Raw genomic sequence first — 27560 nt, forward strand, 5'->3', positions numbered from 1 at the left:
GGTTTGCACTTGTCCAAATTTGTTCATGATATTGGCAAAAATACTAATGTGAAGGCCATTGGTCCTGTAAAATCAAAATGGCGGATGCCGTAATTTGGCTCATGGTGCTGTGATGTCCCTCAGACCCACAAAAAAGGTATTTTACAACATTGGAAAACTGTAAAAAAAAAAAAAAAAAAAAATCAAAGGAAGTGTCCATCAAAACATGATGAAAATTGCCAGAAGACAAATGTTTGAAAAGTTACGTTCACAAGTTACGTTTTCTGGCAACCACCCCTATGCAACCAGAAGTCCAAAGAGTCCAAAACCCTCTTTTATATACAGTCTATGTATAAAAGCAGCTCTTTTGTGAAGAAGCTTTTACATTAATATAGTGCTCACGTTGCTGTGTGAGCCATAAATTGCTGTAAAAAGTTTGTCAGGGGTTATTTTAGAGTGACCAGAGGGTTTTTTGGTCATCAATAATCTAAATGATAAAGGTACTGTATTTTAGGATATTTTAACTAAATTTTCATAACTTTATAAGCATCGTCTAAAGATGTGGGAGCACAAGGGCTCAAAATGATCAAACTAGGACACCTGGTCACGTTAGTTACACGTAACTGTTGTCAAAACCTGTGAGCTGTAATTTCTCTGTCGAGGGTTTGGCATTAGAAGCCTAACCAAGTTTTTGGTGTTAGTGCAGCCCATTAGCGATAATTGCTGCTATTGTTTCCATAGTAGGCTAATTAACTGCCCTTAGTGACTGACTTTTAAACAGAGTGACATAGGGGGCGGGGTTACAATTAAATCGTCAGGCTGCGATTGGCTGACAGCCGAGGCGCACGTGCTCCTTGTACACGCCTGCTCCCTGGGAGTAAGAGCCGAACGACGAGCTCGAGCCGCCCTAGCAACAGCGTCCAGAGCGCCGCTGCACTTCAACGGTACCACTGTCCTTTAAACTAACGAACTCTTTGACCGCTAGCAAAAACAGCAAGTATGAAGGGACAGACGCGTTTTCTCCTCTGGCTGCAACTTTTTTCAGCTTGTCTGGTGTTTGGGGTGAACGGTAAGTTATCTCTGTCCGTGTTTTTTTGTTTAAAGTCTGTTCTGTTCTGTTCAGTCTTAACGTCCCGTTACTCGCTCCGTGAGTGTTTCAGCTGAGCTGGCTACTTCACCGCCTGATTCACAGAGTGGAAATTTAGTTGACACCTCAGAGGTTTTTTTCTGTTTGTTTTTTTTGTTTGTTTGTTTTGTTTGTTTGCTTGATTTTGTGTGTCCGCGCGCGGTTATCACACTCTCGCACAAGTGGTGCCTTCACTTCATCACCGAAGTAATGGAGCGGGGGGCATTTGTAGGTGCAAGTTCAAGCGATCCTTGAATAAGTGGACAGGACGTGTGGGAATGTGGTGAGTGGGACACTGGGTGGCTGTGAAACGGCAGGATTACAGTTGTATGTTAAGGAAAATCACATAAAAACAAATAATGGTTAGTAGCTGATGATATCTGAACGTGTTTCAGGTTTTGTGTGGTTACAGAATCAACGCTTGGAGGCATTTATGTGCACACTGACCCCCTTTTTAAAGGGACACACACACACACACACACACACACACACACACACACACACACACACACACACACACACACACACACACACACACGGGGTGTCTATTATACTTCTCCAGTGTTAACCTCATGCCACTGGCGCTTGTCTTTGTTTGCATTTCCTTGCATCAAACACATTTAGGCCGATGGACAAAAGCTAAAACAGCCTGACTTCCAGTGCCTCCATTCCTGCGCACACACCAATGGAAAAAAGAATCACGTGTTTTCCTAGGTATGATGGTGTATTTTCCAAATGTTATAAAAAAGGAAAAAGAAGATTATTTTCCACTCTTTGCCTCTTTGCATATTGGAAAAAAGAGAGAATTCATAACATGGGTTACTGTTGTGTAATGGTACATTTCTACCCAGATGAAACATTTTGATTTATAGTCTTTTCAGCTGACAGTGAGCCACTGGCTTATAGGTCCAGAGGGACTGAGTATCAGAGGTCAAAGCAATTTCCTATTCTTTACAGGGCTATTTGAAAATATGTTGGAAAGCATAACAAAAATAACTTAATAAAGTTAACACAGGTGGATTGTTTTTGAAATAGAAGCATACATGTGGCTGGAAGGTTAGGGCTCTTTATTTTCACAGTATACCATGATTATATAGTACTTATTAGTTTTTCCCGCCTAGAGAAATTTTAAAGAGGTTTAGTTCAGAGCCAGAGATAAATCACCAGCATTGTACTTTTTAAATTGTGATTTAGTCACACATAAACCATGATTTTCTTTATATGATGTTTAGAAATACCAGGAAAATGCACTTTTTATTTTGTAAAACAAGGTAACAAATACTCATTACCTTTACTGTAGGTGGACTAAACTTGCTGTTGTGTGTAGTCTACCCTCAAATACCCATTCTGAGCCAGGAAAAATTGAGGGTGCCTTTGCTGTGTGTGTGAGCTGCTTGTAAATGGTAAATGGACTAGTTCTTATATAGCGCTTTTCTACTCAGTATGAGCACTCAAAGCGCTTTGGTGACAACCCGACATGAATCTTATTATTTACTTTATGCATTATACTTTGCTTATAATATAACATCTGAACTTCTAATGTTGGGTTTCAGTGCATCTTAGTGAATTTTACGGTATTTTCTGTATATTTAGTGCTTTTGTTTGTGGACAAACACACTTTGGACAAAGTAGGAAACAGCAGAAGATATGTTCTGTTTGGTAGTTAAGAGAACGATATTTTTTTCAGCCTTATAGGACAGCTGAAATTGATGGCTAATTAATAACACCTTACAATTCTGTTTCCTGTTACTTTTCCCAGGTGCATTATTGAGCAAATGTTTCATGAGTTTTTGTTGAAATTGAAACTGATGAACTGCAAAAACTCATAGAGAAGTGCGCATCTCAATGTGGTTTTCGTCCTCGAGACTGACGCACAGGACAGTTGCAGAGAAAAGGTACGGACAAACCCGGCCACAATGTTGAGTCAGTTTTCCGGCTCCAGACGTGCCAGTGAACTTCCACCCACACCAGTGCTCACTGAAATCTTTCTGTTACAGACAGCACTGAGGAGGAGGGGGGACCTGTTGCTTGCTGTGTCGTGCAAAATGTTTACAGGGCATAATAAGAGCTGAGTGGATTTTTTTCCCCACTGTTTTTTACCTGATTAGTCTCACTTCAGCACGTTGTACTTTGGTTGTCTTGTCGATTAGCCGCTGAGGGACGAGAAGTGGAAAATTGTGTTCTGTCAGAGCTGAGGCAATCTTTCTCTCACAACAAGACCACTTAGGATCGCTGACAGAACCAGGGCTAAATATAGCCAGCCGCCAGACCTATGGTGTGGCCTGGGGGTGTGTGTGTGTGTGTGTGTGGGTGTATTAACTTGTGCATGTTGGCAGGTGTATATGAACACTTTTCTGATTTTGGTACAAATTTACTTGTGAGTTGGAGATAATTGCCAATATATCAGGCAGATATTGGTTTTACTATATGGGAGATATCTGATCTCAACAAGGAATTTAATTTCCTGTTAAAGTGATGATGTTCCTTCTCTGCAGTTGCACAGAAAAGTCAAATCATGAAGAGACTTTCTTTAATGATTTATTTTACATTTTTTAATCATTTCTGCTGTGACAAAATAATTATGCAAATCTGGGGTAAATAAAGATCTTTTGTCCTAAAGAACATATATCCCTTGTAACATCTTTTATTGTGTATTCTGAAACAGGACAAAATGTTTATTTTTTTGTAGCTGCTAACTTTTTTACGGGAGTAAAAAATTTAGATTGGATTTATCACCTGCTCTCATATTTTGTCTATCTCTACTAATAAGAGTAGGTATTGTGGCAGGTATCGTGATCATAGAAAGTATAAAAGATCTACATAGCCACTGTATCTGACCCATTGGTGCTATTAGTCCTTAAGAAGCCCCAAACTGGGTGTTTTTTGCCATGACCATCTTGGTGTTTTAAAAAACAGATGTGTCAAACGGGAGGTGGATCTGACTCTTGAAACCACCCACTCACTGGCTAACAACTTGTGAATGACAAGTTGTTAGCCAGTGAGCATACCGTGGATAATCCTCATGGATGGATGGATGGGCTTAATTTTTTCTATTTAATATGACCTGAAACAAGTGACTGAGCTCTTCAACCCATCAGGAAAGTGTTTGCCAATGACTTCTATAGGACTGGCAATATTTTTGAAAACTCAGTAGTTGCCCCTTGGTGGCCATGAATGCACTTCCATGATTGGTTCACTTTTCAGAAGCTACAGCCATGTTTTAGACACAATCTGTGACTTAAGGGAATGGCATGGTTGTGCATTGGTCCTACACAGAGCTTTGCAGACCATCATCTGTCAGATTTTTATATAATCTAAAGCTTTTATTTTATTTTATTTTGCTTTGGTATTAACACCTGGATTTTTTTGTCTGTGTGATGCAAATTTTCATTCATATCAAAGCTCACTCTGACATCTTCCCTTTAGGCTGCTGTCTGCTCCAGCATGTGATGACTTCATTATTCCTTTTCCCACCAAATCCCTTGGGGACAGGACAGGCTCTTTTTTTTAAATTCCATCTGAATTTTGAATAACTTCCTTAATCAATGTTTCATAGCAATATGGAATATCATCTAATTCAGGCCACTTTATTATCGTCTGTCGCCCCACTTTCCAATCTGCCACGTTGAATATTTTACATGCTATGGTTTGTGTGTTCAGCGCTGGAGCCAAGTAGAAAATTGATGGCATTTGCAATCCAAGAACAGGAGATGTTTACATAAACTCCGTATTCATATGATCAGGGAAGAGGCTGCCAAACTATTGACAGTATTGCCATAAAGGTTACCTCTCCAGTTAAGACTGCTGATATTATAATGTTGTTATCTGTTTCAGCTACAGTCAGCTACAGAAGAGCTTGTTGTTTTGTTGATGTTGCGTGACTCGTGTGTGTTTGTGTGTGTATTTTTAGCGTCTGGCCTTCGTTGTTGTTTTTTTGGGAGCAGCAGCAGATGGCTGTGTTCTAGAATAGCAAATGCAGATTACAGAAACCTCACCTGCAGCTGGAGTCCTGCTGATTCTTAATATTGAAAAGGCTCAGGCTATCAAAGGACCTGTTTCAGCCGGCCCTAATAAAACCACTTTCTGTTACACGTGCGCTTGCGCCTAATCCTCTCAGTACTACAGGCTTTTTTTTTTTGTTATTGTTTAACACATCCTTAACAGTTTCAACAGGGGCTGGAGGTGTGTGTGTGTGTGTGTGTGTGTGTGTGTGTGTGTGTGTGTGTGTGTGTGTGTGTGTGTGTGTGTGTGTGTGTGTTTGGCCATGACATAAGCTTCTCTCCTGGTACACCAAGTTCCCACACTCGTCTGCCAGCCTGTATGACCCGACATGCCAGTGTGTAGACGTCACAGGAGTGGACACCATGTTTACTGTTTTCAGACCTCAGGACCTTTTCAATCTGGTTGTGAAGAATAACACCATTAGCCATTTTCGGGTCCAAATGCACCTTCAATTCACAAAAGCAAATGAGCACTGAGACACCACTAAGAAGTAAAGAAGATCCAAGTTCTTTTAGCTCCATTAGAACAATCAAAATGGCTTTTCTCCCAGGTGGTACAGTAAAGTTTATTGTCCAGGTATCGATTAGTAGCGAGGATTTACAAGTTTTAGTGGCATTAGAAAATAACAGTAAATTAACCAGTTAGTTGACATATGAAGATGATTTACCAGTAATTGAAGTATTTTAAAAAAGTACCGTACTTATATAACTTTGGCTGTAAACTAAGCCAGAAAACTAGATACCTATGATATCTGGAGAGTTAGTGTAGCAGCACATTAAAATGACGAGAGCCTCACGCAGGGCAGGAGATGCTTGGACCCAGAAGTGAGATTATGTCATCATTAACACGTGGATATCAGTGCCTTGCTGCACTCTGTCCTGTGCCAACACAGCCTCCCATGCCTGCTCCCTTCCCCTGTCTTCATCCTCATTGAAGGCATACATTAAATGTGTTGTAACAAAGTATTTGAGTCCATTGTTGTGAAGCCTGCTTATCCTTGTTATGGTTTTTTTTTTTTTTTTTTTTATTCCTCTCTGTCCACCTGCACTGTGATCAGAGGGCAAGTTCGTTGACTCAGATTGCAATTTAATTGTTAATACTTCTTCTGTGGTGCTTCTGTGGGAAATATCTGTCGTGCTAACCCTGCATTTGTTCCCAACAAGTAAACACAATTCTTATCACAGACACTCATCCCAAAGCCAACTCCCCGCAGGAAAATCCCACTGCAGTCAGTTAAGCCTGGTTCTCCAAAGCTTATTTAGCCCAGCTGCGAGTTGCAAATCTTGCATATGTCAGTGTCATCAGACAATGAGAAAATATATTTGGATCCTAAAATACCTAAACTCAGTTTGATTTTAATAGATTTTTTAAAAATGTTTCCATTAAAATAAACATTGCTAAACACCTTTATGTATTACCAGCTGAACCCTTCGCACAATCACAGACACACTCTTGTTATTGTGAATGACTTTGAGAACTGAAGTTGGGTTTAGCTACTCAGTGTTTTTGGTCTGGTGTTTGGACCTCATTCCGGGGGGGCTGAGGAATCATGGGAAAGGCACAGACCGTGACTCATAAGGAGTGAGAAAAACACAATGCCCTGTGGAAATGGGGTTTCCAGCCAAACATAACTCCACATACCTTCCTGATCTGTCACTGTGGTTTGGATTAAGTTGGGTGCCATGTTTTGTATTTCTAGAAGTGGTGTACTTTGGTTATATGAGCAACTGCATCACCTTTTAAATTGTTTATATACCCAAATTTTAAAAACGCATATTTTTTTCCTAACACATCTTGATATATGCAGATAGTTTGATGGGGAAAGCCTGTTTGAGCCCATTGAGGTTTCTCAATAAACGTAAATGAAGCTACAGCCAAATATTTTCTTTGAAATGTTCATCTGAAACTGTATTTGTCCGCTGTAAGTTTCTGTTTTCCTTGGAAGAGTAACAGAGCTTGCGGTTTACATGGTGGCAATTGCACCACATATAACCGTATGTTCTGGCTGAATCAGAGCCATTTCTTGTTTGCGTTGTGGCTTTTAGATTTCATTATATTTTTAGTGGACAGGTGTGAAAAGTGGAAGGAAGTTTCACTTTTTTTTTTTTTTTTTTTTAAATAAAAATGTGCCTTTTACTGACAGCAGCATCATTGTGGGGATTTTTTGGGAGACCCTGGTAGGTGGATCCCTGTCTCTTTGCTGACCACATTTAGTGATACATCAGTAGTTTCATTTCCTCAATACACCCAGGCAGATTCTCAGCTGAATAAGTCACGGCATACCACAAACAGCATTTAGAGACAGATAAAATACAGATTGTTGCAGAAAAATATATTTTACCATATTTTGTTATTCATTGTTATCTGTTGGCACTAAGATGGTTTCCTAAAGGGAGCTGTCTGCCAGTATAGAGGAAGGGAGGATATGTTCCTTCCCACAGATAAACAGGCAGCAACTTTGTTTGATAAGGATTTGTTGGTGGTGCCAGGCAAGCCTGTTTCCTAACAATCCCATGAGATGTGAAAGCACTCAAGGGCCATGACACTGGATACAGCACAGATAACCTGGGGCATTCATGGGCAGGGCAGTGCATAGATAAACAGTCAAGCAGGATGTTTGTAAAATGGATGTGATTCATACATTTCCCTCAGTCCTATTTGGTAATGAATAAAAAAAAATGAGGTCCATATTGTGATTAAACTACACAATATTCATTTGAGATTTATTTTTATTGTATTCTATGAAGTCCACTGCTTTGAGCATTGGCTATAGTGTGCACTGAATAAACGACTGTTTTTTTTTGTTTTTGTTTAGTTGTTCTTTAAAAAACAAACAAGAATGTGTGTGAGATTGTGTATGAAGGATGGAGCGGATGCAGCGATGCACAATAAATTTGGTCTCTCTAAAATGCCATTTTTAGCTGTGGCTCTGTGGCCTCAGAGAATTATACCCTCAGCACAGCTAAAATGCAGTTCTTTATAGTAGAGGGCGAAAAAAATATTTATCTCCTCCACTGAAAAATGGGGTCAGAACTCCTTTCTTAGCCTGTATGGCAGTCTCTGTGGTGATGAAACCACCAGTTTCACTCAAGGGGTCCAACCTCAATTTCCTTAACAATTATCTAAATGATAAGTGTTTGGCATCTCTGTCTTCTCGGGTGTTGCAGGACCCTCAATTATTTGCTTCCTCTATGTCATTCTAAGTGTCACAATGGGTATATAGAGGTGTTGGTTTCCAAAATGCAGGAAATTGTAATTACATGTAGTTTATTGATGCTTTCTGAAGTTGCTGAAGCAGAGGCTTGGTTTAGGAAGAGGAACTGTTTGGATAGAGCATGCAGAAGGTAGGATGCCTATTTCCTCTTTGTTAATTCCATATACTACTTTCACTGGCATTATTCTCACACAGGCACAATCGAATGTCACGCATACTTTGACTTCAAAGTATGTGTAAAACTGAGTGAATAAGGCCTGATGTAGTCTTCATGTTTTAGAAAGCCACAACACACCCTGTGTTTCTTTTTCTTCCTCCATCCAGCACTAACAGACACGATTTCCTTCATACCCAGAGAGCTGTCAGATTGTCAGGTTCAGGCCAGGCAGCAGTTACATGCTAGTAGAAGCATCCAGTGTTTGTGTGGTGTTTACAGGGTAGTGATGGCTTACTCAGCGTTTCAGGCCATCACTTCCAACCGGCAGCATGGTGTTTACTCTTCAGCAGCACAACAAGGGAAAGGAGTGGAAATGTAATAACCAAGACAACATAATATTAGACATTTCTTTCTTAAAAGTTCTTAAACTCTTATTGAAAAGCTTCAGAAAATGGTTTTGTGCTTTAAAAAAAAAAAAAAAAAAACAGTTGGTAGAGCACATGCTAAACCTGCCTATAGTATGTGAGCATATTTCCTGTCCTGAAATATGCTCCATCTATCAGATGTTTGCTGACAGGAAAAGTGAGCTGTCAGGCATTTATGAATGTGAAACAAAGCAAATAAACCACAGCTGGGTTTATTTAAAAAAAAAAAAATTCCACTAGAGGAACTTACTTTTACTTTTTCAGTTCTTGTGCAGAGTAGTATTTATTTATTTTTTTAATGTATTACTCAACTCGTGAATCCCCCCCCCCCTCCATGTGTGCAGGTGATTTCTGTGAGGTGAACGTCTGCAGTAACGGTGGAACCTGTGTGACCGGGGCAGGGTCTCCATTCATCTGCATCTGCCCTGATGGCTTCTCTGGAGAAACCTGCAATGAGACTGAGACTGGTATGTTATGTCTCTGAGGGCTAACTCATTCCTAGTTCACTGATTAGTTTTTCTCAAACTTTTTCTGGCTTACCCCACTTAAGAAGCCCAAGTTGAATTTTGATTTAACCCTTTCATAAAAGGTTCCGTAGATGGCTGCTTAATCTCTGTTAAACTTGGATCTTTTCCTCTGGGTTTTCTTTTTTCTTACCCAAAGGACCTTGCAACCCCAACCCATGTAAGAATGATGCAATCTGTGAGGTGACGGGCCACTCACGCCGAGGTGATGTCTTCAGCGAGTATGTCTGCAAATGCCAGCCTGGCTTTGATGGAGTTCACTGCCAGAACAGTAAGTTTATGCTCCCTCTTGAGTAGTTGTTTGATTAGTAAAAAAATATAACATTTTGGCAGGCTTTTTGTGGGTCTTGTAGAGCTGCTGTAGTGTAACAACTGCACTTAAGACCAACTATGATTGGGAAGACCCTCATAACAACAATATTTGCATGTTTTGGGTGCTAAAACAATGTTTTTTGGGAGGCTTCTACTACTTACTTCTGGAGTTACTGAAAAACAAATAATTATTATAATTAATCTAAAATATTTCAGAAAAGCTCCTCTACTTTTGTGTTTAATTGCATTGGTGCATTTTGACTTCTGTCAACTGCAGCAGACTTAAGAAGTCGCAGTGTTGTCATCATGCTAGGGTTGCTTTTTTTTTTTTTTTTTTTAAACTAACAGTAAATACATTGCCATGTAATTAATTGGCACATGTAATGAGGTCCCTGTTAGTGTGATCTGATACACTAACATGGAAGCAGCTGCTGTGAGTGTTGGCCACCAGACAGACAGCTGTCTTCCTTCTTCACACGTCACTCAGGCCAGGTTGCTTTAATCAGGGTCAGCCTGAGAGAGGGAAACAAGGATGGGAATGCGCTGCGCTGCTCCAACTGCCTCCACTCCAGCACACAGAGACAGATGGCTACTGTTTGCAGGAGGAGGCAGCAGAATAACAGTGACCAAGTATGCTCAAAGAGCTGATTTGGTCAGAAGGAAGTCAGACCTTCAACATGTATTTTTGTGTGACCCTGTATGCTTTTCTGTCCTAGGTGTCCAAGGGGCAGATTTAAATTCGAAAAAAGGTAACAGTGTAAATGGGACTGTTTGCTACACTTTTAACTCTTTTCCTACTTGGATCCAGGTGCTCTTTGTTCTCTTGCATGTGGGGGCTGAGGAATTCAACAATACACACACATACACATACACACATGCAAACTACATTCTCAGACAAGGAACTGCTGAGTTCAGCATTATCTCTGAATCAACACAAAGAGTTCTTCATGAGTCAAGGCCAGCCACAAAAACAGTAGTGATATCTTTGTAACATTAGACGCACCAGCTTGTAATCAGTTCATCCCTGATGGGATGGGTCTTTGGTGAAACTGTGCATATGCCCTCTGAGTCAATTAAGTTGCTTCCAAGTTCTCATCTATTTTAATCTGTAGTCCCCTGAGTATATTTATGCTCTAGACATTCTTTTTTCATTTAAAAACTCATAGCCAAGCAATCTGTTTCTGTTTTCATTTTCCCCCAAAAGCCACAAATCACAGCTCATCAAAATCTATACATTCACAAGTCATTTGGCAGTTAATGTTGGCTCAGCTGCCAGAGTAAGAGTCCTCCAAGGAGTAGGCATTTACACTAATTAGATGATGCCTCAGGGATAATGAGGAGTGGAATTTATTTGACCATGTTGGTTTGAGAGCTCTCCTGAGGACTGCTGGGTCATGGAGGGCCCCCTCCTTTTACAGCTTCCGATGATTTGTGTGACAATTTAAGTGCTCTATAGTGTGTGTTTGCGTGTGTGTGTGTGTGTGTGTGTGTGTGTGTGTGTGTGTGTGTCTACTCCTTTTGTTCATAGGAGTAGACAACCAGTGACTGTGGTAAACCCAGGGATGCTTAGTGTAGTTAAACATTTAGCCAGCATTCTCAATTCACACATGAAAATGCACATTCAGATAGAAAATTTGGGATAGAACTTTAGAGAAATGAAATATTCAGAAATGTGAGGCTTTATAGGATTGGAGATTAGAGTGGTGATTTTAGTGCGAAAACAGTCAAGCTCAAAGCCTGACAAGCAGGTGTCAGCAAACTGGAAGCCAGATGTAGGAGATGATGTTCTCACACAAACCACTGACTTCATCTAGAAAACTATAAATAGAAACAGTAAAGAAGTGGAAGAAGGACTGATTGGGGAATGGAGGGTACAAAGTGGTACCATTCAACCCCTTCAAGATTTGCAGTCTGAAATTCTTTTGAGAAACACATCAAAGGAACAAGAAATCCTGTACTGGAAAAAGCTTAATCACGTGTGGGCTGCACATCCCACATAAACAGCCGCACGCAGCTCATGATCTCATATACAGACTGTTTAGCATACACTTACACACACATGGTTTATCCCTCGTGCCAGTCTAGCCAACAGAAAGTGGCGGTCCATGCTGAGTGCTAGCAACGTCAGCGCTGCTTCTGTTGCCGGGTGAAAAAGCGAACACGGAGGCGGAACAGTGAATTAAGTCTGCCCTCCTGACAATGTCACACTCACTACTCAGGTCTGACTGCAGCAGTTCTGACTGTCCTGTCAAATTGGCCTAAAAGCCTTTATGGGTTGTACAGAATTAGTGAGTGTGTGTGTGTGTGTGTGTGTGTGTGTGTGTGTGTGTGTGTGTGTGTGTGTGTGTGTGTGTGTGTGTGTGTGTGTGTTGGGGAGGGGGGCTAAAATATAGAGATGCAGAGACAGAGAAAGATGTCAATAGCTGTTCACTTCAGGCCTTCAGATTTATGGAAACAGTAAGGGAAGGAGTCTTTTTCTTGCTTACAGTCTTTAAATTGCACATGTCAGAACAGATCACAGCAGTTATTCTGAGTTCTTGGAAATCACTAAAGGGTGTGTCTATGAGTGCTTAGATCTCTCATTTGTTTTGGGAGAGTTTTCAGCTCCTCCCAGGATGTGGTAATGTGGACAGTCTGGGATTCATGCCCCCTATGGAATAGAGGGTGTGTGTTTCATGTGTGTGTTTGTGCCATCGTGAACTTGGCTGTGCCTGGCATACATTTATTGGTTCTCTATAGTCCGCATTAAACACGCTCTGTTGACCTAATGTATCCCCAAAGCTACTTATGTGGAATCACAACATGATCTTAAGTAACGTGACACAGCTGTCAGGTGTTTTGACAAGAGAGACTGAACCCTCACAGGTAAACAGCAACAGACTAATAAGGGGGGGTAGTGCCAGTTATCCACAGAGAGTGCTTTCATGAAAATCTAGCCGTTACAGTTAAGATTTATGAAGTAAACTAAAATTGTATGTTTATTATTAGTTCTTGACATTAAGTTCTTTTTAAAATGAAAAATAATTTCCTTAGCTAAGGTAAAAACTTTCCAGGTCTGCTAAATAAACAAGTGTAGCTGAGGAATATTTCAAATTTTGAGTATATTTAAAAAAAAAAAAAATCAGAATCATGGGTATTCACCCATAAAGCTACGATAGATTAGAGTGTGTTTTTGTTTGGAATTGTAGGAGTAGAGCTGCTTTGCTTGAGATCCCTTAGAAAGTACACCAACCACATTTGTGTAAATATGTAACTATAATGTGGTGTTTAATTTTAGACATTTTACAAGGAACAGGCAAGCCTGTCAAACTTCCCCTTCTCTCTCTCTCTCTCTCTCTCTTTCTTTTTTTTCTTTTTTCTTTTAAGGCACAAGGACATGAGGTCATGACTTTTTTCAATTTGGTAGCTCTTTATTTCTCTAGCTAAGATACTCTTGTTGTCCCCTCTGTAGTTTGAATGATAAGTACATCATACTAACATGTGTAGCATCTGGATTTATTATAGAAAATGTTACCTGATAATGATAAATGAGAGTCTGTAGATACCTCTACCAGAGAGAGCCCAGTCAGAGCTATTATAGGCTGTGCTATAACAGCCTGTCCAGTCCATAGCACACAGAAAATAACACATTCTAGCCTTTTTTTATTTAATAATGCCACTGGGGTTAAGAGCAGCTCTTGGTTACTGTACCATGGCAACAGTATGACATAGTGATTACAATATGTAATTTTGTCATTTCATGTTCCCCTTAGTTTGAATAAATGATTTCTCTTCTGTTCAAATTTTATGTCAAAAGGTTGAAGATTGCTAATGATTATACTCTGAGTTTAACAATTTAATATAAATACATTTCATAAGCTTTTTAAGTAATATGCTTGGTTTCAGTTACCACTCTTTGGCTTTATGGAGACGTGTTTTTATTGAACCATAAAAAGACAGATCGCTTACTTTCAGAGCTCAGTTTGGGTACCCTGTGGGCTGGAGTCTCACACTGTGAGGTATGGAGAACATAACACTTTGAAAGACAAAGGCAGCAACACAAAAGCAGGTTTGGGCCGTCAGACGCAGGCTGGCACCACGTCCCACCCTGCTGCAGCACAGATCCTGGATGCAGATAGCTTTGCTGGTCACCACATGCCCTGCCAGCCGACCTTGGCTGTGTTTCGATCAGGGTCAGGTTTCAACAACCCAAATAAGATCTCTATTGGTTTTTGCTTCATGCTGAGGCAGATATTGACACTCTAAATATTGTGGTAGTGTGCTGTTTCCCTTAGAAGTGATAGGGTTTGTTGGATCCCAGCCATGAAGAGCTGGTCTGTTTAGCTACCACGCTCTCTTCCCACTAGAATCTATATGTAAATTCAAACAGTGTGCTGATAGTGGATACTGCTACACACAGAACAATCAGTATTGTTTTCCTTTGCGTGAATGTATATATTTGACTCGTGCAAGTAATAGACTTTGCACCTTTTTCCATGCCTGTTGTTTCACTCTCTTCCTTCCTCCCTGTTTATCAGATAGATGGATAAATGGATTAGCGCCTGGATCTGACCAGACTGTGTGGTCCTCCTGGTCCTCAATCCTCTTACAATATCGAGGGCCACCAGCTGACGCATGTCAGAACTTGACCAGAGTTTTTGTTACTAATGTAGGTCTCTGGGTTATAGGTGGTGTTTTCATGCTACTGAGTTGTGACAAGAACTTACATAGTTTTCCCCAGACAACCACCTAACCAACAAAACAGCTGTCTGATTTAAATAAGTTTTAAAGTAAATAAAAATGTTTAAAGCTAAGAACTAGACAAGTACACATATTCACACACCACTGTGCTGCAGGTGTCTGATTATGTAATTTAGAATGTTTTAAAGATTTAGATGTAAGTGCATGTGTTAAAAAAAAAAAAGCCATTTGTAAATTGTTCCAGGAAAATGTGAAATTGCCCTGATACAAGAAATATCAGCATGCCTGGATATAGACAATAAAGTGATCAAAGAGCTTATTTGCAACACACAGAGAGCTTGGTGTTTAAAATATTCAGCTGCTGAAATATGTCAGTTTTATGTGATTTAGCACGAGTTCCCAAAGCACTAAGTGTCACAGCTGAGGAGCTCATTATCCAGAGTTTGTGGATGCACATTTCAAAATGACTATATTCCTCCTGTGACGTTAGAAAATGAATGTTTGGACACAGAGCTATTTATAGAGAGAGCATGTGGGCAGGAAGATGTTGCTGTGTGTGTTTGTTAGTTAGAAACATTACATCAATGTGCTGAGTTGTTTGCGTGCATTTCCCTCCATAATAACAAGCACTCGGGATTAAAGCTTTAGAGATTGGCTAAGATTCTGCTTTTGGTGTGCAGTCATCTGTGCAACCACCAAAATTTGTGCCTTAATCCTGTCTGAATGTGGTCACTATAGACAGTGTTCAATGCCGGTTTAGTCACACTGACAGTTCTTGTGGGTGAGATGAAAGGGAGTTTATTCCCATTTTCATTCCACTGATTTTTCTCCCTCGCTCTGACTCATCTGCTACAGTTTTTAAGTGGGACACAAAATGTTTGTGAGGGTGCCATCAAGAGGTGATACAAAGTATCACAGGGAAATTAAAATATTCATTCCACTGAAATTATCCTTTAGAAGATCATTTAGTCTACTTTGAACATACCATTGATTTATATATATATATATATATATATATATATATATATATATATATATATATATATATATATATATATATTTTTTTTTTGTTTGTTTTTTTTTGTTTTTTTTTTGTTTTTTTTTTGTAAACGCTCATTCACTTTCACTCTACACTCTACATGTACTCCTGGGACTTTTTTTTTTAAATAATATAATCTATGCCCTAACCTCATGATCCCATGTGCAGTGGTGTCTTTAATATCACGTCTTTAAAATCATACATGTACACTATGTTAAGCTTACATTTCCTTACTATAATAACAAGGATTAAGCTCCTCTCACTAACCCCTCTGGTAAAGCTCTAGTTCTGCCTGCATGGCATGAGGTGACCTCACTGCAAAGCAACTGATGAAAATCAAAGTCTGTTTCTCAAGCATGACATGCAGATCACTCACACTTCAAACTCTAATCTGCTTTCAAACTGGCCTAAGCTGACCAGTCCTGTAACAACACTGGCTGTGTGATTTATCTCTTTGCAGATGTAAATGACTGTGCCGGACAGCCATGTGAGAACGGTGGTACCTGCAGAGACCTGGATGGAGATTTCAAATGCCACTGCCCTTCCCCTTATGTAGGAAAACACTGCCAACTTCGTAAGTGCCAGACAAGCACTTTGCGCTCATGAGGGCTAAATGGCTAAAACAAAAGACATAATGTAACCAGTTTTCTGAGATTGGCAATAAAAAAAAAAAAATGTGATCTTAGGCTATGCTCATGTAATGGTTTACTAATGCTAATGTAACAGAAGAACTTTAATTAAAAGAAGTGCCCAACAGTAAAAATGACATATTTCAGGATGGTGGCCAAGCTACTGGGTTCTATGATGGTCAGTACTCAACATAAAGGTTGTCTGTTCCAAATGAGAAATCAATACTTCATTCAATTAGGCTGATTCAGTGCTCTGCATCCCTAATGATTTTATGGCATATTGCAGTAAAACTTTAGCATACACACTGCGTGTGTATGACCATATGCCTCTGCAGATGCACTGTTTTTTTTTGTTTTTTTTTGTGTGTGGGGGGGTCTTTGTCCCTTGAGCCAATTCTCATGAATGTGATACCTCAGGAATGCATTGATGGAACTGCTTCAGATTTGACACAAACATTCGCTTGGACTTGAGCATAAACTTATTTCAGTTTTGTAGTCAAAGAAGGCACACTTTTGGTTGTAACTGAAGAATTATTAAAGCTGATTTATTGCAACAGCAGAATATCGTCTGTAGAATTTGAAATTGGGGGGATGACGAGAAAAGGCTACAGGTGGATACTGGAATGGTGTAGGGGCTGAATCTGCAGGTACTGATGCAGGGCAGCAGCAGCAGCGCCACTGTTGTATCAAAGAGAGAGAGATGGAAAATTTAGCAGCTTCAGTCGATCCCAAGATTGGGAGTCTAAAAAGGGGGAGGCATGGTAAAAGTGAAACTAGCTCACAGGTTTCACTCCATTTATGAAAATTTAACACAAATGTTAAGATAAAATGATAAGTGATGGAAAATGTCAAAGCTTCACTGTGACATCATAATGTTTGGGAAAGACTTTTTTGATTCATGATTGAACTCCATACCTCAGGAAGAGAAGGAGAAATTGAAAAACTTCGACTTAACTGAAATATACAAGTAACAAGTCAGTAATTTATTTTTATGAGAACTGGTTATAATCTCCTTGTTCACTTAAAACCCATCTCTATGGCTATTGTATTAATATGCCAGAACTGACAAACAGCGAGAGAATTTCAGAATAAAGTGACAGGGTTTCTAAAACTTTTGTTTAAAAGCTCAGACCTAAATCTAACCCCAGTCTCTTGCTTCAGGCTGTATTTCTCTGCTTGGCATGGAGGGAGGGGGCATCGCCGAGTCCCATATCTCAGCTTCATCAGTCCGCTACAGCCTGCTGGGCCTGCAGCGCTGGGGCCCTGAGCTCGCTCGCCTCCACAACAAGGGACTGGTTAACGCTTGGAGTGCAGCTGCACATGACAAGAACCCATGGATAGAAGTGAGACCAGTATACAGTAGACAGTAGAGTGTAACGCAGGCAGTTAGAAAACTGAGGTTACACAGTATACAGTACTTTTTGTTCAGACTGCTTTTTTTTCCATTTTACCTTGTAAAATAACCTTGTAACCATTTTTAAGTTTGCTTTAAAAAAAGAGAGCGACTCATCTCACCATCTTGAATTTCTACATTTCCAGATCAACATGCAAAGAAAGATGCGCTTCACAGGTATTGTGACGCAGGGCGCCAGTCGCATGGGCACAGCTGAATTCATCAAGGCCTTCAAGGTGGCCTCAAGCCTGGATGGCAGAACATATACCATCTACAGAACAGATGGACAGAGAAAAGACAATGTGAGGCAACACAAAAAAAAAACCCCATACACAGATGCTTTATAGTAGATTTGCAGTAACTATGCCAATCAAGATACTGTACATCAACCTCCATACATTTCAGTGTTAACATGTAAATGAACAATTAGAGGAATCTGAGACGTTTCTTTACTATCAAATAATATAGCACACATCACACAAATAAATATGGTAATACTTTACCATTACTGTATTGGGACAGTTTGATAACTGCAACAGTTTGGAAACAGAAATTTATTCAGAATACATCATAAACCTGCTTCCACTACCACTAATCATGGTTGCTAATACTCACATGTTACAAAATACCAACTGATAGTTGCTTACTGTCACCTCATTCCTAGGTTTTTGTGGGGAACATGGACAATGATGGTACCAAGACCAACCTCTTTGAGCCCCCAATCATTGCCCAGTACATTCGCATTATTCCTGTTGTGTGCCGTAAGGCTTGCACCCTGCGCATGGAGCTGGTGGGCTGTGAACTCAACGGTAAATTCACAAAGGAAACACCCACTATACACATGCTTCGCGCACATGCACACACGTTTGGTTTTCAGTTTATTGAAGTTTGTTAGTCACTGAAAGAAGATTTTTAACATGCAAGCTTAATGTGGGGCACAGTTTCCAGGAAGGGAAATCCAGCAGCCCTTTTTCCTGTGAGCATTTAGCGCCCATGTTTTGCCACTAATTATTTTCAGTCTTGCATCAAATGATGTCATTCACAGGATAATACTGTTTGCTGGCTTTGAACGCAGCTGTGTGCTATCTAAGATGATCCCTACATGATTTATTAAGCCCATATGATTATATATACCACAGCATACTGGATGCTAATGAGTAAAAGACTCTTCATATTCATCATCCTAATGTTGTCACTCCAGCAGGATGTTGTAATATTTGGTTCTTTGAAGTCTTCTGTATTGCAGAAAATGTCTGTTCATCTTGCTTTTCCTTTTATCATAAGCCAGTGTAGTTCTTTCAGTCTTGCTGGCCTCCTCACACTGTCAGATGTTTGTCTCTCTTCATGGTTGTTCATCAGTGTTTGTATTTCTTCCATTGAGCTTCAGTTTCTGCATGATTCCACAGTTGCTTAACGTGAGATCTCAACTAGCATGTGTTTTTGGTTTAATCATTTAAAAAAAATACTGATCTTTTCACATTTGCTTTAATGTGGGATGCTCAGGATCTAATTTGGCAGTGTTTGTTTCACTTTCACTGACTTGATTCAGCTCTGTTGAGTGAATCACCTCAACTGTAAAGATGCTTTTTTTTTAAAAAAAAAAAAAATTGCTATCGCTGAATATTTTTCATGCAGCTCTGACCCCAGTTCATCTAACATACATGCTCGGCTGCTCCACTAACCCATGTCTCATTAAAAAGTCTGTTATCATCTTGAAAGATTAGAGTGAGCTCCGCACATTTTTGATGTTTTAAGATCTGCTTATGTAAAATTATATAAGCAGAAGAATACTGTAGATCTCTGACTTGTGGAGAGTCACTGTAAAAAGTTTTTCTCAACCAGTGGGTGTTTTTCAACCTCAGGTGTGATTGGGTTAGGGCAGAGAGATTATAAAACAAAGAATACTGAGTAGAAGTCTTTGGGACAATTAATCCGCTTTATAACAGCAAAACCAAAAAACATATAAGCTGAGAAACACCAACTTTGAGTGAGAAACTCCCACATTGTGTTCTGCAGAGAGTCATTGCTCATTTGTTTGTTGCGTCACATCACTGGCTGGCCTGGGCTGCTTCCTGTCCGTCCCCTGTCTATCATGCTTTCTTTCTTTCTCTTTCTTTCCATTCCTCTTTTCTCTGTCTCTTCCTCTCTGCCTGGTCTCACCTCCACAGTATATTCAAACACTTCAGGTTGTTCAGAGCCAATGGGCATGAAGTCCAGATTGGTGTCTGATCGTCAGATTACGGCATCCAGCACCTTCCGCACCTGGGGTATTGAGGCCTTCACCTGGCACCCTCACTACGCCCGGCTGGACAAACAGGGCAAGACGAATGCCTGGACTGCTGCCACCAACAACCGATCTGAGTGGCTACAGGTGGGAGAAGATGGGCCGATGCTGCATGTTGGTTTTCATTTGCCACGTTCTGCTTTTAATTACAAAAAAAAAAAAAAAAAAAATTTTTTTTTTTTTTTTTGGTCTGTGTCCTCAGGTGGACCTTGGGTCTACCAAGAAGATCACAGGAATCATCACACAAGGAGCCAAAGACTTTGGCTCTGTCCAGTTTGTCACAGCCTTCAAAGTGGCCCACAGTGATGATGGACAGACCTGGACCATAGTCAAGGATGAGACCACAAAGACAGATAAGGTCAGAAAAAAATGTATTCTGAATGCATATAACTATTGAATAAAACCTAATATATACAGACTGGCCACAGCATTAAAACCATCTTCCCAATCTTGTGTACTTCCCATTCATGCCAGCATACTTTAACTGTGTGTAGTTTTTTTTTTTGTTTTTGTTTTTTTTTAAATAAGTAAATAAATAACGAAAAAACAAACAAACTGAGCAATAGTGACACTTGTAGATTAGATTAAATAGTTTGCATAGAAGCCTATCCCAGCTGACATAGGGCGAGAGGCAGGGTGCACCCTGTATAGGTCACCAGTCTGTCACAGGGCCAACACATAAATAATAAAACAGACAGGTGTTTCTTTATGTTGTGTTGTGGTCGCGCTCAGGCTGCTGCTTCCACCCCCCCACTCCCCGGTCCTCCTGTTACCCCTCCTCCCCCTTAAAGAGAAGTATTTGTTTTTGATATACTTGTCTGCATCTGGAGCTAGTTATGCTGTCACTGGGACTGATTAGTCTTCCCTATGCATTCATTCCAGTTGCATCCAAAATCGTTTCATCTGCAGATGTGATCAGTATATGGCCAAATTAGGTCATTAATCAGGGTAGTACACTGAGCAATGGTGCTGACTTAATCAATGAAACATCTGACTGAAGTTTAGTTTATGATTTCAGTTGCCATTTTCTGTTTTATGCTGACAATGGTTTGAGCTCTTGAGTTCATTTTTACTTTTTCACCATAAATCACATCATGTCATAATGTCAAATGATGAAAAATATAACATTTATGTTAGTTGTTAAGAGTGTTTTAATTAGCAGGAACAGCAGTTAAATTTATGTTTAAGTGGGAAACATTAAAGGAAAATTTGTCCATTATGCCATTATGTTCCATTATTATTTGGTCTTTAAGAAAACAAGAAGTTTATGATGTTCTGATGTACAGCAGGTTACTTCGCATAAGAAACTTTGTGACTTTTTCGTGTTAATTAGTCTTTGTTCTCTCTTCAGATTTTCCCAGGGAATAGCGACAACAATGTTCACAAAAAGAACATCTTTGAGCCGCCGTTCTACAGCCGATATGTCCGCATCCTGCCGTGGGAGTGGCATGACCACATCACCCTGCGAATGGAGCTTCTGGGCTGTGATGAGTAGTGCTGCCCGACGTCCACCTCCCCCTACCTCCTTTTGTCTACCTCCTTCCCCTGTGTCTGCTTTCTTCCCCCTTCCATCCCTCCTTTCTTTCTCCCTCCTGAGCCACACCTGCACTGCCTTGCTCTCAGCACTAGGGGGCAGCAAATACCAGAGTAGCACACCACGACCTAAACCCTGGCTGGCCGGAGGTGGGAGTTGTTACCCCTAACCACTGTTACCAGAAGCTCAGCGGTGCCCTCTCTTTTTGTTTCCTGAATTGATCACTCATCTTTTCCACCTGAACCAAATCTGGGATCATTTCAGGAAGCAGCTCTGAGGACATCTCTGATCCCATCTGATTGCAAAAGAAAAGGTATTGCGTCTGTCATCCCTGCGTCTGAGGTCAGGGGTAACACGACTGCTGCTGTACCAGTTGGTGCTACCTGGACTCTGATCTTAGATCAGTTCTTTGTGGAACACTGAACCTCTAAGACCCACAGCTGGTGATGTACATAAGCTCCATGAAACAGCTTGCACGTGTCCTTTAAATGAACACTTGAGAGCCCCTCAAGACACACAGAATATATATTATCTTTAGAAGGTACACTGAGATTTATGGTTGATTATCTTCATCAAAACTCAACTCTTGACAACTAATAATTAATATATGATTAACAGATTGGCAAGTAACCTGAACTTTGTGGTGTAATTTCATTGAGAAAAATTAGCAAGGAATTTACTATTTTATTTTGCTGGACGAGAAACGTGAGACTAAAAATCTCAAGATGTCCCATGTTTGTGTTACAGTATTTCAGTATTTCTCTCCAGTGATTTGAACAGTCAAGTTTTTAGTTTGTTACCGTTTGTTCAATTTTTGGGCTGGTTTAAGAGGTTTAATATCCAAGGTCTAAACATAGTATAGCAGCCAGTAACAGAAGACTGCAAATCCTTCATATAAACTCGTTTTTACTGCATCTGTGTATAAAAGTAGATTCCTGATTTGGATGCTTCAAATAAAGGTACAGTCATCACATTATTTTTTTGCCAGCACATCCTCAGGTTGTTGTATCTCTGGGTTTATTTACAAAAATCTAGCATATAGTGCACTGGTGCTGACATAAAGAGGAATGAAATGTGTCCAAAGTCTCCATCATTATGAACCTTTAGATTCAGTTTGTGATGTAAAAGCCTGAGGAAACACCCAGGACGATATGTTTTAAACAAAAGATAAAGAGTTAAAGGTAATTAAGAGATAATTGTTGCATGAAAGAAAAAAAATTGACACTTCACTCTTTATTTGGAAATAGGTGTTACACATGCTGCAGTCAGATGAAAAAACCCAGTCTTAGATCATTCAGAAAAGGATTTCACCTTTGATAGCGATTATTTTAGTCTGCAGTTATTGCAGTTATTCATATGTTATTAGCTACAGCAGATATATGTGTTATTTTCATAAATAAATCACATTTATAATCAGCTTATAAAAATCTCAGATCTGGATCCTTCTCTGGGCACAAATCATTTTTTAACCTATTGATAGCTATCAGTATATTAAACATTGAACTCATGTTTTACTGGATTAATAATGTTAAATAGTAATAAATTAAAAATTTGTATGTATTACCAGATGCAAGCTTTAAACTAAATGGATGTCATCTCAGGTCAAAGCAGCTCTGCTCCTAATGCTACTGAACGCTCCTCTTTCTCCCACTCAATTGGCTGTACTTCTAGTCGTGTTCACTCAGTTTCCCTTTTTTATGGCACTTTTTACCCCCCCTCCCCCCCCCCCCCCGGCATTAAAAGGCTGATGGGATATTGTCATCACCCCGGTGGCCAAATTTCAACTTTGTGAATGCGATAACTCGTGAACGATGTGACCTAAGACGTTCAAATTGAGGTGCATCTTCTAAAAGTCTCAGACGACTTAGTTCTTGCCATAATATTTGCAATCACAGAAGGTGACAGTATTCAGTGGTTTATGTTTATTAGGATTTTGGCATTTCTTATTCCTGGTTCTTACTTAGCCATTATGAGTTCTTGAACTTCCAGGAGATTTGTGCCACCTAAAGATTCTGCTGCCAGGAGTGTGAGGAGTAGCACTGATGGTTGATATTTTGTTTGTGTTTTGGAAGTATTGAAAAACCAAAAATAAAAAAAACCTGCTGTGCATCAAAGAACAAACATAGAAAAATGTTAAGTGTAGAGATAAACAACAGAAAAACCAAGTTTGCAGTTCAGTGTCTTTGTTAGAGTTTTGAAAGTGTGGGGGGTGGGGTAAGGTCCCTTCCTTTGGGTTAACATGCATATATACAGTACTTTGGTACTGGGATCTGTCTGCATTGGTAGATGGTAATGTTTGCAGCAGATCATTTATTTTGGGTCCAGCATTATGCCTCCGGTTCAAAGCTGCAGCCCTGCTGATAAGATACCAAATTAAAGCTGATTTGAACGGTTCCACTGGACATGACACAACCCTCCATATCATCAGCTTCTGCTGCCATGTCACAGTATTCTAAACCTTTCCACTCCATGAATTATGAATTATGGGCTTGTGCAATATTATACTGTGTTAGTTTTGATAACAATGAATATTGATTCAGGATCCTTAAAAATGCATGAGGGGATAGCAATGCCACTGAGAGGTCGCGGATAGATGTAGGTGTCAAACACTGTACAATATTTATTATTGTTGCAGACGATTCCATAAGCAGTCGCCCCTCTTATCCACGTCTGCATGCATTTATTGAGTAGTAGTTGCTCAGTTTAAGTTTTGACTTTATTGGTGACATAGCATATTTTTTTTCCCTAGATAGCGATCAGCATTGAGGTTATTATAGATATCTTGTTCCCCTGTTGTTCTGGCTTTTTTATGATTAATCAAAAAGAAAATGATGACATTGATGTGTTTTATGGTATTATGAGTTACTGATTGTTGACTTCTGAGTTTTGACTGGGTTTGAAGCTTTTTTTCTTTTTTTTTTTTTTTTTATTTTTTAATTATTACATTATTGTTTTTCTAAGAGGACCTTGTGTTTGGCCTTTGTATCTTTTAAAATGAAGAATAAATAAAGAAATGTAAAAAACCAGACATAATTAATCGACTGGACATTACTTGAATGTTACAGCAGCAACCTTTAAATCTGTCATTAGATGGAATATTTAGGTTATATTACTGATCATAACCCTGAATTAATCAGACCTGTTTTCCATTTAAAAAGGTGGAAGATCAAAAGGTGAAAAGCACTGAGGGTCGTTTTGCCTGTTTAGCATTTAAACACCCCAGGGCCCTTTCTTTTTCCCACTCTATCTGTTAAAGGTCTCTTCCCCCTAAGAGGGCATGTCTTCTCATTATAGCCTGTGAAGGTCACACTCAAGTAGGGTTTGATCCCTCTAAGGTTTGATCCACATAATTATATGAAAATACATTCAGATGGTGGCACTGTGAAGGTTAATTTCTTGTCTGTTAGACCTTTTTTTTTTTTTGCTAGAAACAAACTAAAGTAAGTTTTATGGAAAATTGCTCCATAGAAGCACCTTCAGATGACGATATGATAAAATGTAACTGAATTTTCATATATATAATATAAAACCACTTAATTTTGTGTAATTCTGTGTAATCATTGTGTAAGATGAGATCTAGTTAAGCCCAGCCCTCTCCAGTAAGCCAGCTGTTTTCCCTCTGGACTTGCTGGCAGTTATAGTGTTGAGAATCTGCTTCCATTATATATATATATATATATATATATATATATATATATACCACTGTTCCATCCACACTATAAATTAATTACATTTAACTGGCTCCTGCTTGGCTTTTGATATTTTCTTGAGGAAAACTACAATTATGTCTCCTAGTTTTTGTCACGGTTGGGTGGTGTGGCGAACAAGGTGGACCCAAAAGCAGAACTCAAAAGGCAGGACTGAATGAACGTGATGAGTTTAATTACAGAAAATAATCCAAAATATACAGAACTGAGGTAACTTAATATAACTGAAGAAATGGTCAGATGGCAGACTGGAACAAACCCACACCTCCATGAGGGAGGACGCGACAAGGAACAGAGGGAAACGCAGACAATAAATACACCGGGAATGACGAGGGAGAACAGGAAACAGCTGGGGAGAAACAGGTGGACAAAATCATACAAATGAAACACAGGAAGCAAAATTCCACACAACACACAGGGAACGTAAGACTGTCAAAATAAAACAGGAAACACCAAACAAGGTACACGCAGACTTAACACAGGGGGCTGGCACAGAGGAAAACTAAACATGGACCAAGGAACAGGGAAAAATACAGAAAAACAGACACAGGGAAGACCGGAACAGAGGGAACTAGAAAACCACAACTGATAAGGCCAGAACTAAGATGAATAAGGAAGATCAAAACAAAACTAGAAAATAACAAAACCCAGTGAAAACAGAACTAAACACAAAATCCTGGGCATAGGCCCAGCACCATGACAGTTTTTCCAATTTCAATCTGATAATTGTAAAGCTATTTCATGCTATTTTGTTTTTCTCCCCCAAATTCCTTCCACATGGGCTTCAAAAGTTTATCACTTATAGGTAGGACATCCCTGCCTCTTAAAATTTGATCAGATCTTCCATATTTTGAGTAATTCAGAAAACAAAGAGAACTCATCGCTCCTTGAGAGAAGGAGTGAATAACAGTTTCTTCTTAACTAAGGAAGTCCATCCAACCTTTTCATGGAGAGAGCTTTGAGTTAGGGTTTTTTTTTTTTGATGATAGATAAAGTGTAATGCATCATGACATGCAGGGTTTAATTGATGGGGTGTTGGGGCAGCATGCCAATTCAGAACATCTCTGAGGAAAATCTGCACCCTCTAATTTTACACAAGAAGATCATTGAGTTGGATGCTGAATATGAGCCTTAAATCAAAGTCTACTGTCAAGTAAAATTTCTATGTATTTGTATGACTCAGCAACAGTAACACCATTTAATTGTAGGATATTCAGGATCTGTGGTAGAGGTGGAAAATACAGTTTGCTTGGTCTTTTTTATGTTTAAAACTAGTTTGGGATAAAGGAGATCTAACTGGGAAGTATCAAATCCAGACTGCTGTTAAGTCATGACCTGGAGTGGGATCTAGCTTGGGGTAGGGGAGGGGGGTGAATATAAAATCATGTGATCTCCAAAATAAATAAAGTTAAGGAGAGTGGCCCATGGATAGACCCTTGTGGCACCCCATGTCTGATGATATGACTTCACCATTAGAAACAGTCTGTGGGTCTCTTTGTGAGGTATCACTGAACCAGTCGAAATGAGAATCTGATAAACATACATTGCCATTTATGTGAGATTATGGATAGAGGCGGGATTTCAGGAGCGCAGTGTCTCAGTGCTTAGCACTGCTGCCTCACAGCAAGACAGTCCTGAGCTCCAACCCTGACAGTACAATTGTGGAGTTAGTATGTTCTCTCTGTCCTTTTACAGGTTTTTGCTTAGAGTTCTAGGTTCCCTTGGTATTGGAAAATATGCTAGGCTTAGGGTATTATATACAGCTTTTTACTTTTTATTGTATTTGTATTGATCTTATTTATTAGATTCAGAAGCTAGCTAACACATCACCCATGAACTCACTCAGGAGCCTAAATACAGTACCAGTCCATAGTTTGGACACACTCACCTATTCATATGAATGGGTGAGTATGTCCAGGGCTGTCTTAGGAAATGCAATTACTTTAACCTAGCAGCCGCTCCATCAACACCATGCTGCCACTTCCCTCTGTTTGGTTTCCTGGTATGAAAGCTGACTGCGGCAGGCCAAAGCCGGCAGGAAACTGGAGTCACCACATTAGGTTTGAACAGGAAAGATGCACTCCTGAAAAACAACTGCTATTTTAGATCAGGTCTGTATCAACACAGACAGCTTCTCTGGGGATGTTATCTATAAAGAGTGGAAAAGCTTTGTTATTTCTACTCAAACAAATGTGTGAAGGTATTGATTTGGCACGCGATGAAGGGCTTTTATACAGTGATGTTCCCCTTATTTTGGCATTTTGTTTGTTTAATTGGTGATGACCTTGCATTTTTGAGTTATAAAAACACAAGAAATTGTAGTGATTATTTATTATTACAGTTCATTTTACCGTCTATCTTTTAATCAAGTTAGGAACTGTCACAGAGAGCACTGCACTTCAGTCTCCTGTCAGACTTTTTACTGAAGCCGTCCTCTCTAATCACTACAGTCACACTGAAACCATCTCTCTTGCACACATCTTTTGTGACTGTCCCTTTCTGTGAGTAGTCTCTGCTAATGACAGTGCATGACTGCTCATACTGACACCATCATT

The 27560-nt window shown here is 39.7% G+C and overlaps 1 protein-coding gene across 4 annotated transcripts; it reads left to right on the forward strand.

The window, feature by feature from the left end:
* Positions 1 to 869: 869 nt before the first annotated feature.
* On the forward strand, positions 870 to 22983 carry mfge8b (milk fat globule EGF and factor V/VIII domain containing b). 4 transcript variants are annotated; one of them, XM_030731401.1, is made up of 11 exons: positions 870 to 1048; positions 9248 to 9370; positions 9567 to 9698; positions 10456 to 10488; positions 15919 to 16032; positions 17249 to 17430; positions 17627 to 17782; positions 18145 to 18289; positions 19649 to 19851; positions 19967 to 20122; positions 21116 to 22983. In XM_030731401.1, exons 1-11 carry the CDS (start codon positions 979 to 981, stop codon positions 21257 to 21259), a joined length of 1458 nt encoding a protein of 485 aa, XP_030587261.1. In that variant the 5' UTR covers positions 870 to 978; the 3' UTR covers positions 21260 to 22983. The 4 variants fall into 4 exon arrangements, with proteins under 4 accessions (XP_030587261.1, XP_030587262.1, XP_030587263.1 ...); XM_030731402.1 differs by having other exon boundaries at positions 19667 to 19851; XM_030731403.1 differs by lacking the exon at positions 10456 to 10488.
* The last annotated feature ends 4577 nt before the right edge of the window (positions 22984 to 27560 follow it).

Source organism: Archocentrus centrarchus, chromosome 6 (genome assembly GCF_007364275.1).
Source record: "Archocentrus centrarchus isolate MPI-CPG fArcCen1 chromosome 6, fArcCen1, whole genome shotgun sequence".
NCBI lineage: Eukaryota > Metazoa > Chordata > Actinopteri > Cichliformes > Cichlidae > Archocentrus > Archocentrus centrarchus.

Coding starts and splice junctions, on each gene's coding strand:
- mfge8b (XM_030731401.1), top strand. CDS start 979: ATGAAGGGACAGACGCGTTTTCTCCTCTGGCTGCAACTTTTTTCAGCT. Junction 10,489..15,918: donor AGATTTAAATTCGAAAAAAG/GTAACAGTGTAA, acceptor ATCTCTTTGCAG/ATGTAAATGACTGTGCCGGA. Junction 18,290..19,648: donor GGTGGGCTGTGAACTCAACG/GTAAATTCACAA, acceptor TCACCTCCACAG/TATATTCAAACACTTCAGGT.